At 35.8% G+C, this 13,415-nt stretch overlaps 1 protein-coding gene across 2 annotated transcripts in view; it reads right to left on the bottom strand.

Annotated features, from left to right (window-relative positions):
* Positions 1-13,415, bottom strand: part of CORIN (corin, serine peptidase) — a 133,836-nt gene that overhangs the window by 107,955 nt on the left and 12,466 nt on the right. For both annotated transcript variants that reach the window (XM_041403035.1, XM_041403034.1), the window contains exons 2-3: positions 8,000-8,144; positions 1,415-1,867 (exon numbers count right to left, since the gene is read on the bottom strand). In XM_041403035.1, coding sequence (XP_041258969.1) covers positions 1,415-1,867; positions 8,000-8,144 — 598 coding nt within the window. The remainder of the gene's footprint in view (positions 1-1,414; positions 1,868-7,999; positions 8,145-13,415) is intronic.

Here is a 13,415-nt window from a genome sequence, read left to right as displayed (position 1 = left end):
TTTTGTCCTCTTCTCTTTACACAGAAAATGCTACGCCACAATAGAATTCCAAGTAGTCATGCCTGCTGAATATACACGCAGTCATACGGCTGCTGGAATGAACTGCACTTACCAGAATAGAACACATACTTGGAAAGTGCTAGAAGTGCCTCTCTGTATAATACCAAAAAGATTAGAAATCCAGACCTAAGGCTGTCCTGAGTCACTGTAGTGCTGTCCCTGCATTAACAGTGTAGTAGGGAAAAATATCATGTGCCATACACACACACACACACACACATATTACATATGCATGCATCTCAAAAGACTCCATTCCAACATGGTAAGAAAAGGCAAAAGGGCTTTACACTGTTTCATCTATATTTCCTAGAATTTCAGGTATCTCAAATATGATTATGAAAATATTTTTAGTGTAGTATATTACACTTTTTTGCTGTTCCTTGGCACAGTGATAATTTGCCAAGTTGCCAAAAGAAGTAAATAAATGAACCACTAATAGGATTCAAGTGTCCATTTATATACATTTATTCTGAGTCTGGGGTGCAGGGGGAGAAAAAGAGACAAATCTACATAAGAAAAATCATTTAGCAAATAGAACCTGCTAAAAGCCTGAAAGTCTGCAATGGCTTATGAAGTCACTATAGCCTAGGGGAGAGAAGAAAATACTGATAAATCAGTGATTTACATTACCTTTTCTCTATGACCTTATGAATAAATTTTGCTCTGTGCTCTGGTGGGATTAAGAAAAAATGAATGATAAGCAGCTCTAGAGAAACAGATTAATTTCAAAGTGATACCCTTGTGTTTCAGCAATTAGCAAAGCAGTATCAGGGAATTCTTCACTACCACTAACACAATGAATCAATAACATTTACTATGACATTAAAAAAAGGCACCTACCTTCATAGTGGAAAAAAAAAAAGTCCTGATCCCAGTTAATTGTTGTTACTCTCTCTCAAAAATGCCAATGGAACGTCATTGCTACACAGAAAAACTGCTTCAATTAGGGAAGAATTTACCCATTAAGACAGAAAAAGTTGTAACTGCAATTATGTGACAAGATCAGGAATATACTTGCCACATACATAGTTTTAAAGAAACACAGAATATACAATCTACAGACTTAGTAAGAGCAGTAACTCATGTCTAGCCTTGGCAAGCCTGATTATCACCAATTGAAGAATCTATTTTAAGTTTTCATACTGAAAGAATTTACAGCATCTTCCTTAACAGGTTGAACAAATGTTCTAATAAGAAACAAGTTGATTGCAAGATGGAATGTACACAACAAAATAAATTATCGAAAGGGACACACATTCCTTAGACCTCACGGAAACACATTGGGGAGCATGCCAATAGTATGCTCTGTAGTTTTTGGGTCAAAACCATGGAGCCAAATAAAATATAAACTTACTTTTTTTCTGATCCATTTTTTGTGACATAGACGGATGAGTAGGACTTAATATGGGCAGAGTGGTCATCCTCTCTGTGTTGTTAAAAGAAGCATCTGTAGGCCACAATGTCATCTCCTCTGCAGTGGCAAACAGCCGGGTGTTGTCTTCAGAGCCCTCTGCCAAAACAGTTTCAGAGGCAGGCTGATGACTGAGCACTGTGGCTTGAGTTGGGGGACCAAAGGAATTTTCCTGGAAAGACTCTCTAAATATATTTGAGTTCTTGTTCATTCGGTCAATGTGGGATAAAGGTGTGGTGGTCCAAGAAGAGGGCTGTGTGCTGAGATCCACTGTGGAATCAGTCTCAGAACTATTTTCAACCATATTTGGCAAAAGATCAGGAGACATTTCAAGGTCACCATTAACTGTGAGTCTCTCACTTCCATTTGAATAAAAGCATGTTTTTTCTAACACTCCTGCAATAAAGAAAAAAAAAACACCAAAATTACCATCACCTGGAAGAGTGTTACCAATTTGTTCTGGAAAGTTAATACTAAATATAATGGCACAGATTTTAAAAGTATTTTAATATCAAAATTAAAACTGAAGACAAATTTAAGAATTCTATCTGGCAACAAAATAACAGGACACATAAAACATGGCTGCTGTAGGATAAGTAGAGAAACAAATGCTTCCATGAGCTTAAAATATTTTAATCGTATTAATAGTATATCACCAAATACTTACCTGTTTAAAATTACAGAGTGCGATTTCAAGGAGCTTCAACATGCATTCATTCTATCATTATCTTAACAAGATGGACAATACTATTTTTTTATCCTTTTAAATTGCATCATCTCTTGTTTTCATAGTACCACCATCTTCAGAAATCCAATTCTGAAGCTTTAACGGAATCAATAAATTTTTAGCATATTCCATATTCACTAATTTGTAAAATGATGAGAGGTACTGTTTTCTCTATATAAGATTATGTAATTTAACTACCACTGCTAAATATGGACCCCTGAATTATTTGTCATTCTTCTCTGATACTGGATTTTAAATATACAGTTATTGTCTAAAATTTTAGTCACTTGCTGGCTTTATGTTTTGATCATTTATTGTATTATAGACAAAAACAGACTTTTCTTAGTTGTATGTGTTCAATAGTTGCAAGTAATTATAATTCACAAATCAAAACAGTAAGTAGATGTATCCCACAAGCATCGGGAATTTAAACTACATAGTAAGATAACTGATCTTTAACCTAGTAATCCAAATAATAAAGAAGACATCTTAAACATGTGTAGAACATGTAACTTATTTATCTATAATAAAAACAACAAATGTTATCTCAAATTCTTTAACCAAATGTATTAGAGTCATATTTAATGCTAGAAGAGAAGTACCACTCTGTATTACAATATAAGAAATTTTTGGTAAATAGCAAAAGTGATTTTTTCTACTGGGGGATAAAAGAGCTGAACAATCATAATAGACACAGTTCATCTAGACTTGACTACAAAAAAATTAAAAGGAAGATCAAAACATAAAGTCTTCCAAATGTACCAAGTACCTTGGCAACAACTGATAATTTTAGTAACTTTTCTTCTTATTCACTTGACCCTTCATTAGCTGCTTCGTACAGATGAACCCCTAGTGGCAGGGGAGCTGGAATTAGATGATCTTTCTATGGTTCTATCACTCCACAAATAATAAGTCCACAAAACACCCACCACCATCTCTCCCAGACTTAATTTTCATTTTGGTTATTGCGTTTACCAAAATGGCTGGTTGCACCGTCACCTCTCAGTTAGGCCTTGTTCACCCCACACTGCCCCAGGCTCTGTCCCTAGACAAACCCACCCCTCTGCCAGCTCCAGGCACCACAGAGAGCCCAAGAGGCTATCCTGAGCCCACTCCCATTATTGAATTCCTCTCCTCACTTCTCCGTGCATTCTGCTGCTAGAATAAATCAGTTCACTGGTCTGAAATTCAAGAACTGGGCAGGCAAAAATGTTTATTAACCAAGCTACAAGTAACTAAAAATGCCAGAAGAATCCAGGTGAAGTGACTTTGGGTTGGAAAGCTTTATAGTTAAGGTAGAAAAGAGAACTGCAATAGCTGAGAAGGGGCATTGTCAGCATTTTCTTTTTTACTGAGTAACCTTTAACTACAGCAAATGCAAACAGTGAGAAAAACTGGTGAAATTTCTGAAATATAGTGAGTTTCAATTAAACAGTTACCATTTGAGATTTATCATATCATCATTTATCCAGGCTGGATTGTTTTGGCTCCAGTGTCACTAACTGTGAGTAAATCTTTATGTCTGACTTCTACTGGACAGACCCAAGGGAACTTTATACATATATATATATAAATGTTAGGGTTTCTGGTTTTCCACCAGCAGATGTTCATATATCATTGAGGTTTAGAGGAATTTACTGTGTGTATTTTACAGAAGCAACTAAAAATCTCCCACCTGCACATTATTTAAGCAGCATTTGTTTTGTTTGAGTCCTCTGGTCAAACCAAACAATAAGTGCATTTTCACAAACAGGGACTAATATTAATATGATTTGCTAAAGTCTAAGGAAGAGTGAGTGGCTGTGCTCAGAAATTGTGCTCACTAAAATGTGGCTTTATTTGGATGCCAGATATTTGTGTTCAAACAAAGCACTGAATGTCTAGAATTCAGAAGCCTACTTTGTTTCAAGTTTCAAACTTTACTTTTTTTTTTTTTTTTCAGTTTTCAAAAAGCGAAAATAAGCTTTTTGAACTCCTTTGGGAAAGTGCATAGTATTTTTCCATAATTCAAGAATAGCTTAAGGCATTTTTTCACATTGTCTCTCCTCCTCCTTAGACTCATCTCTTCCACCCAGCATAAAAATAGAAAAAGGCTGTAAAACATTGGTCCCAAAGAGCTATTAATACTGATTTTAAATTAAAGTTAAAATTATTAGCTCTTTATATATCACTCAGCAGAATAAGAGGCAATACATTACAAGACAGGTAAACTCTTCAAAAAATGTTTGAAAACCCCCTTTGGTTTAATGCCGTGGTCAATTAAAAACAGTGAAACAAAATATTGAGGCTACCCGCTGGATTCTATCCTCTTCTCACTCAGATTATTTCATTATTTTTCTGGAACAACAAATAATAACTATGTCTATCACTGCCATGAGGTCATTTACTTCTTTCACTGAGATTCCCAAATGCTTGTTTGCTTCTTCAACCCGTCTTCCCAACAACAGCATTTTTTGTTCTATTTTTGCAGTTTCCTAGTGATACCAACTCCTCTTAACAGGGGGACCACACAACGAACCTCTTCAACACAAAAGGACTTCCTAATTGTATCATCTCCACTGACAACGAGCAGCATTAAAATTATTTTTAACATTTTTTCCCTCCAAAATAACATCAGCCTCGCTCAGGTACGTACATACACCCTCGAGGGAGGCACACATAGGCCCCTGGCATTCCCCACTTGCTAGCTCTACATGGCAATTCTGTTTCCACTCAGTTTGTAAGAGTTTTAGGTCACCTTCCTGAATCACCTCTTTCTTCTCCCACATTCTCCTCCTATCCTGTCCTTTTACCAGTGCACCGTAGAGAATTTAGGCACTTTATTCCAGGCTGCAGAAGCCACTCTCTGTGCTGGGCTCCCATTCACTTTATTTTTCATCCTTCCCCCCACCCTTCCCCTAAAACACTACTGTATATCTTAAGTCTTAAATTAAGCTTACTGGATATGTTTTTATAGCATCTATATTTAAATTTCAAGATACCTAAGAAAACAGTGATGCTTTAAAACAATCAGTTCTTTCTTAATCTCTTCAGTGAAGAGAAATTAATTACTCTCTATAAATGTTTGCTAACAGATATACAGCACATAGAGAACATGCATTTTATTCATGTATACAGGCACACTATATCCGACTATTCTTCAGACTTGGGTTCATACAGAGCTGTAGATGGTAAATCATAAGCCAGATAGTTAATTAGCTGAGAAACAGATGTAACCATTTTCAATTTGTGTCTCCAGCTACAGCTGGGCATGTCCAGATGACAGAAACATACAGTATGCTGGCCTTCATTGTGCTTGGTACAAAACAGAGCTACTGGGACCAGACACATTCATTTCAAAGCAACATTTTCCAGCAGTTTTAAAGATCATTTCCAGTTGCTGTTCACTTTGGGGAATTAATGTTTTGCTTAAATATGGACACGTTTTAAAAAACTGACAGTTTACTTAAAAATGGACAGTTAAGAGATTTAAGAAATAGTCACACTGTTCAAGCTAGTAAATTGAGATTCTGGCAGTGTAAACTGTGGAAGATTTCTAGCTCTTCAGAGCAGGAAAGCTCAAAGAGACCAAGTCTGTTTAAAAGCTAATGAAACAGAGCAAAGCAGCCTAACAAAGTATGGGTAAGTGATCAGGCAATTGCAAAGGAAAAAAAAGCACTGGTTCACTAGTACAGCTGGCCAGCACATATAAACTGAGATTTCTCCTGCAGGGTCTGTACCCATGGCTCTGCACTCTGGAGAAATGGGCACACTATTGATCCTATGGAGGTCCCATAGTATACTAAACTATTGCATGTCAGTTAAGCTGCAGTAATTTAATTTAATTTCATTTTTCTTTTCCTTCCTTCCTTCCTTCCTTCCTTCCTTCCTTCCTTCCTTCCTTCCTTCCTTCCAACTCCTCCTCTTCCCCCTCAACACCACCCTCCCTCCCATCAAATAATTTCTATTAGCCACTCAATACTATCAACTTATTTCTTACACAGTAAGATTTCATACCAGTATTAGAATTCAGTTATTATTGACCTGAAATGAACATGAAGTACTATTTTGGATATAGTGTATTGTTAGTTACTATAACAGACTATATTCTCTTACACACACTTTAAATGTCCACAGCACTACTTCATCTAATTCTGGTCATCAAATATATTTGCTTTTAGGCTATCAATGCATAGAATATGAAAGCTGCTGAGAAGAAGAGTAAATTATAAAATGTTAATTCAAAAGCTGCTTCTGAAGAGACCTTTGCCAGTTTCAGACTTGGGTTATAACACCAAGCCTTATTCGTTACTCTGCAGTAATAAGGTTGACTTAAGAGGAGACAGTCACGATGTAAGTAGGATCAGAACAGGCCCCATTTCCCAGAGGATTTCATACATTTTAATCACAGGTCAATACATGCCTGAGGAAGAGATTGAGTAGAACTGATGTAAATACACCTGCCTTTTTATCTGCTTTCTCACCCAAGAATGAAAATCTAGGGCAGAGGATATGAAATATACAAATGGAATGCTAAATATAAGGAAATCAAATTTAACGGCTTCATATTTCATAATTGCAAGACTTACTTGATCTTAATCCATTTCAGATTGTTCTTAGTTCAGAGATACAACCCAAGACTTACCCTGTCAATCATAACATTCACTAGCTTTGGGGGTTTTCTTACTTCCTGAACTTAAACTAAATGAAAAGAACAGGCCTACAATGTCGTGTTCCATATCCTTTACAGACTGAATTGAGAAAACAGATTTAAATTGTCCTGATTTTGACAGTGCTTTTTGAAACATCTTTAGGTTCTTCCTATGCTTGCTGTTTGACTGTTTGATGTGTATTAAAATTGGAGTGTTTAGAATAGGAAAATAGATTTTTATCTGTGTATCTGGATACTGGATACATTACCCCACTTATTTCAGACGTGCTTCTGAAGTACCTAAGGAAGTTCAATTACAAAATATTCTCACTAACAAAAAGAAAAATGAAAAAAACCAGAAACACTCACCACTGAAAGCAAATTTTTAAAACTTTTTTTTTCCTGAAAAAAAATGCTTGAACCTATTTTATATTCTTTTTTTTTCATTTATTGTATTTTTTATTTTGTATTTGAAGCAATTTAATATGTCAGCTTTTCTAGAAGTAACAAAGGGAAGACTTCTTTAAAAACTTATGCTAATAAATTAGCACTTTTTAATTATGAAAAGCATACACACAAAATTACTTAACAGGCTAAGCCATTATGAAATCTATGAATACCTTGAACCAGTTTCCACAAAACATATTTGGGATTCTGCATTGATACATATTTTGTATGTAGAAGAAATTAACAAAATTTTCCTTAGTTAAACTGTAATATTTTGTATGCTGTTCAGAAAAATTTGTGGCTATTTATGAACTAAATTTCACCTCAAAATAAAGATCAAGTTTGTATATGAATGTGTGACATAACTGGATAAATATTCCATTCCAGTGACAGTGATCTAAAATTATAACAAAAGTATCTTTTGTACTTGTAAAATGGCTGCTGAAAACTATCTACATGTTCAAGATAAGGTGTTCTTCAAAACTCTACCTTGAAAAAAACAGAAAAGGTTTCCTCATTGATACTTTAAATCTATTTTAAGAATACAATACAATGTAAATAGCAGATTTATTTCTCTGCAACAGTCACTAGGTAGATTAGGTTTTTGGGTAGGTGTGCTAAGATATATGTCTAATGTCCACAGTTATATTAGCACATAAGAATGCTGTCTTAGTTTTAGTCTCTTTAATTTAAAAAGTGTCTCCCTAATTAAAAAAGCACTCACCTACAAAGGTAAGCAGGATCACCAGCAAAAGGATAAGGGCACAGATGCATGGAATCAGTATTAGGAGCAACAGTCGAAGGAACTTGGCAGAAGCCAGTTTCTGAGAGCAGCCATCCCCCATAGTATCCTCATCTGTTCCTAAGACCTGAAAAACAAAAATGCAGTTTTATCATGCTGGAGACCATCAGTAATTCCTATGTTTTCAATAGCAGTCCTCCCTCCCTATTACACAGCTACATGATTTAAATATACGCTGTATATGGATGGCTACTAGATTCTTAAAGACAAGTTGTATGTAAATTTTCTTTCTGGTGGACTATCTAGAGCAGATAGGCTCTAGATTTAGCAGAAGGCTAAATACAGATTATTTTATAATTTAAAATAATCCATTACTAATTATTCAAGAGCTCCATGTTCTTGTTTCTTTTATTAAAGAATCAATATAATATTATAAACTTTAAGTGACAATAGAAGACTTATTATGCACAGTAATGATGTCTGATTTTTTAAGTACTTTATATAATTATAACTTAACACAGTATTCTCTACAGTTTGCAAATCACACTTTCTTTTCTATGAGAAGAATACAAAAGAACAGAGAAAAACAATTTTATGAATTCAACTGAGCTGCACAAAATAGAAAAATTCAAACCCTTGCAAAAGCCTAAACATGCATTTTATATTTTTTAAACCTAACTCCATTAATATTATGATTACATATACTGGAGAAATGTCATCATTTTTAAACAGAAAGAAAAAAATCCAAATTAATATTTAATAGAAGATGGAAATGGTTATAAAGTCAATGCCCCTTTATTTAAAATAGGCCAATAAATAAAATCTTCCCTGTGATAACGTGAAACTGGATGATAAGTTTATTCATTCCCAACAGTGTCTTCCCAAAGGATGACTAATAGTTTATCCTCTTTGTCAGGAAGATCAATCACATTAAAGTTGGTTGTGTCAGGACACCAGAGTAAAGGCATCCATTACCCTGACAGCCTCTCCCCAAAGAAGCTCAAGAGACTGAAGTCTACAACATAAATTATATTAGTCTTGTAAATGCCAGTCTCTGTGGGTTATCCCTTTGGCTGGCTCTGCTGGACGTGCCTTTCTGTAAAGAGCAGGTCACCAGACAGACTGGCACAAACCAAAGTTGAACTATTTCTTAAGGAATTGCTGCACAGAGACTGGATTTGTACCACCCCACAATCTCAGTCCCATTTACTGCTTTGAATGTAAAGACTGTAGGCACAAGTAGGATTCGCAGAATAATTTTCCATCACATTCTACAACGCCTCTTGTTCCAGCATGGCACAAAGACTATTTGGAAGGAAATTTTCCTTGCTGATAACAGAATTATCAACTGTTCCTGAAGCCCCTGGTTACTAGATAATTATAACTGCAGACCAAGTTGTATGTGTCTTTTCTGACACCTGCTAAGCATCACGTCATCTAACCACTTAGAGACTCATCCAGTGCAGTGTCTGTCCCATTTGACTTCTCTTCCTACTTCCACTGCTCAAACTAAAGACATTAACACTGAAAATGCATATGGGATTGGTATGGTGTGAGCTGCTAGTAGTATCTCACTTGATAGTCTTCCTCCAATTCCACTGATTCAATCTCAACACAATCCTACTACTAGATTTATCTAGCAAGCAAGATAGTAACCTTAAAGATGTTGGATTTATCTGAAAATCTGAAACAGCCAGCTCAGGATGAAAATAAAGAGTGTCTGTTGAAACAGTCTGAGTGAGATGACAAGGTCTGTAATCTGGTCCTCATTTTCCACAACAAAAGAAATATAAATAATATTGCAGAAAGTTAACTGGTTGTCAGAATTGTTTTTTTCTTAATCAGCAGCTTATTCAGAAGTAGTAAATGTTTCAAACCAAGACTTCAGGGTATCTCAGCTTAATTAATGTCCTTGTCCACAACTGACATCTAAAACATTCAGTCACAGATAAAGTTAAGGAATTAGGTGAATATTAGGAACTTCAATCCATGTGACATTCAGACAATACCTGCTTGACTTCCCACAGTCCACACTTGTCTGCCTTGTCATACTGAAGTCTTCAGTGTCTGCCTGACATTTTGCTTCTGGTAATGCTGGAATCCAGCAGCTTCAGCTGCTGTACTCATAGCAGGCTTCCCTGAATTCCACAACCTGGGTTTGCACAGCCTATATTAGGTCCCCTTGTGAGTTCTGAGCACAGGTAACAGAGGAATAACTCAACTCAGCTATGAACACAGATCTCCAAAACACTGCCATAATTATTTCTGAAAGCACAGACAACGATGCAGTAGATGCAGTGCTCCCACAGGAAAGGGGGCAATTGAGTGCAATATCCTATTTTGCCTGAAGCAGTTAAAAAATCAGATCTACAACTGAGCAGACTATCACAACCACATGAACACAGACTCCTCTTGAATCAGAGTACGCCACGCCTTGAAATTATGATGTTCTGTAAAAAAGAACCTGGTTGTTCTGGGCCAGACAACAAGGAGCAGGACCATCACTACACAGCCCAGTGATCAAGGCACTCAGGAGCTGATTCATAGTTTCTTCAAGACAAAACAAATTTTAGATCCAGCTCATTTTTCTAAAGAAATTACTCCTAACCGAGATGCACTTCTTGCAAGTCCCAAGCAGAAATGTCCAACTCTACCCAGTGTAATACAAAGTAAATTCTGACCTGTGACTCCACAAAGAGTTTGTCTTAGGAGTAAAAACTTAGCAAGAAAGAACAAATTTTTTGTTCCCAAATATTTGAAAAAACATTCAGAAACAATATCCATCATCACTTTTTGATTCTTTTTGTGAAGAGGGGATGACATTGATTATTCTGGAGGCCCATGAGATCTTAATAATCTCAAGCACAAGTGTTTAACTGACAGCAGTTACCACCATTGTGGATGACATTGATTATTCTCCAGAATAATCAAGCACACTTGTGCTTGAGATCTTAATAATCTCAAGCACAAGTGTTTAACTGACAGCAGTTACCACCATTGTCATATATAAACCTTAGAGTTAACCTAGCAGAAATATTAAATATATGCTAATTAAAACAATGAGCTTCTGGTGACTCTCTGCTTCTGTGAGAAATGTTTTCCAAAGTCTGCTGTCATTGTAAATACTACTTACTTTGTATAAATGTTCAATACTAAATGAGAACATCGAACATTTTCTTTCTTGTTTACTCCTGAAAGCAATAAATCTCAAACTTTGTATTGACAACTCACTGCCACAGACTTTAAAATGGGCTGTTGTATCCAAATTTGCTCTTAATGATTGCTCAAGAAAAGAATGCTGTATTGTTAGAGAGGCTTCTTTAAGCACCATGAATTGCTTGTTCTGTAGAACAGCAAAGTAAATATTTATAGGCAACTAAACAGTATGTTGTATTTTTCCCTTCTATGGGAAAAGAAAAACAATACACCTGTTTAAATCACCATCAGTGACTATGTAAGCATAAATTAATTTTTCCTGTTTCCCAATATTACCATTTTCCATCACTTGAACATCCACATTAAGTTTTTTCTGTCAATTTCTCTGATGAATATGAACTAAAACTAGAGATGGTGTTGCTGGTTCCTATATCAACAATGAGAATTTAATGAAGTGTCATATAGATAAACATGAATGCATTACACATACTGTTTGTATATTCCCTGACAGTATTTCTTTTCCTCTTGCCATCAAATATTGCAATACACAAAGAATACATGCACCAGCTTGAAGTGCTCTAGTATGACAATGGTATCTGCGTAAACTGCAGATGTGCTTTGTTCTCTCAGTTCTAATGAATAATGCAATAGAGGAACAAATAATAGACTAAAGACATAAATAATGGAATCGTCAGATAAAAATGGGCCTATGGAAGGAAGCAGGGGTGCAAAATGCTTATTCCTTGGCTCACTTCAAGCTTCTAGGTTAGTGGCTGAGAGAAGAAACCAGTCTCCCTCAACTCTCAGTGTAGTTAATAGTTTCTCTGAATCATTTCCTAAGTCTCTAAGACTGAGGTACCTGGTAGATACACATATATCTCCCTTTCCAAGGAAAGGTCAAGAAGACTTAAAAGCAGGATCCTTGAAGGCCCACTGAAAGAAATCAACTCTAAATGCTAAAGATTTCAAAAGAAAATAGATTTAGCCAAAAATCTATAGCACTGGACTAAAACATACTCTCAATACTTGAAGAACTGGTGCAAGTTCTCTTCTAACCAGTGTTATTAGAAAACTCAGTCTAAGAAATATTTTTTAGAATTAAATATCGTGTGCACTACAATTACGAAATATTGGCATTTGTTTTTTAAGGCAACAAGTCATGTGCTTTTAATACAAACAGGTTTTGTATTTAAATATAGTCAAGACAAGAATATAGTCAGAAGAGAGGATGCCTAAAAATATCAGATAATTTCTTCTGACAGCTAAGAAGTTTTGTCCCTAACAAAATTACATTAACTGCTGCATACCTGAGTGGCATTCTTTCAGTAATGACTGCAATAAAGGAAATAGACTAAAAAGAAATTCTGAGCTAATTTCAGTGTGTATTTTTTCAAAAAGTCTAGGTTTATCTAGGACTGCTGGATCAGACTGCTCAGTTTATTTTCTGGAACCACAGAGGGAGGAAAAAAGTAAGATGGAAAAGAGTGTGTAGTCCCATCTGACAGCAAAAAGACTAAGAATTCATTGGACCAAAATTCACAGCTTATTTTCTGCAAGACGTGGAAAGAATCTGATCTCATGGCTGTCATTTCAGTAACATGCCTGTCATATTAAATCAGAGAAATGACAGATTACATTAAGATTTATGGGTGAAAAGACTATGGCAGCATGCAATTTTCCTTTTAGATACTAAAAGTATCTAAGTTACTAGTCTATGAAACAGCCTGAATCATGGTATAAGCACTTGACAAAAATATCTCCTGCTGTTGTCACCACAGAACGAACAGATGCTCTCCCAATAAAGATGTATCATTAGGGCTAATTGCCTACTGTTATTATCTTCTGTGCACGATGGGTCTCTACACAGAAATGTAGAAGACACCTCCTAGATCAGAAGCATTAATGCATCTTGAGCAAGCCATACACCAAAGCATTATTTAGTGTTTGTAATGGAAAGAAACGGAAGGAAGTACTACCATGAAATGCAGAAAGAATGTCAGGGGGCGGTACACAGGTCATCTCCTAATGCCATTGTCCTCAGCCATCCTCATAATGCCACTGAGGAATCTGCTATGCAGCCAAGCAATAATTATGTAAGATTATGAAAACTATCTGCAGCTCTTTCCATATCCTTGATACTGTTCCTCTTCTAATGTTTAAGCAGTGCTCAGTTGTCAGCTCTTGTGATTTCATCTACTTTTATGATGCCAGTCTTAAATCTCTAGATACTGGACTGACATGA

This window comes from Onychostruthus taczanowskii, unplaced genomic scaffold, assembly GCF_017590055.1.
Source record: "Onychostruthus taczanowskii isolate IOZ18803 unplaced genomic scaffold, ASM1759005v1 scaffold2, whole genome shotgun sequence".
NCBI classification, from domain to species: domain Eukaryota; kingdom Metazoa; phylum Chordata; class Aves; order Passeriformes; family Passeridae; genus Onychostruthus; species Onychostruthus taczanowskii.
This window is presented reverse-complemented; position numbering and strand designations above follow the sequence as displayed.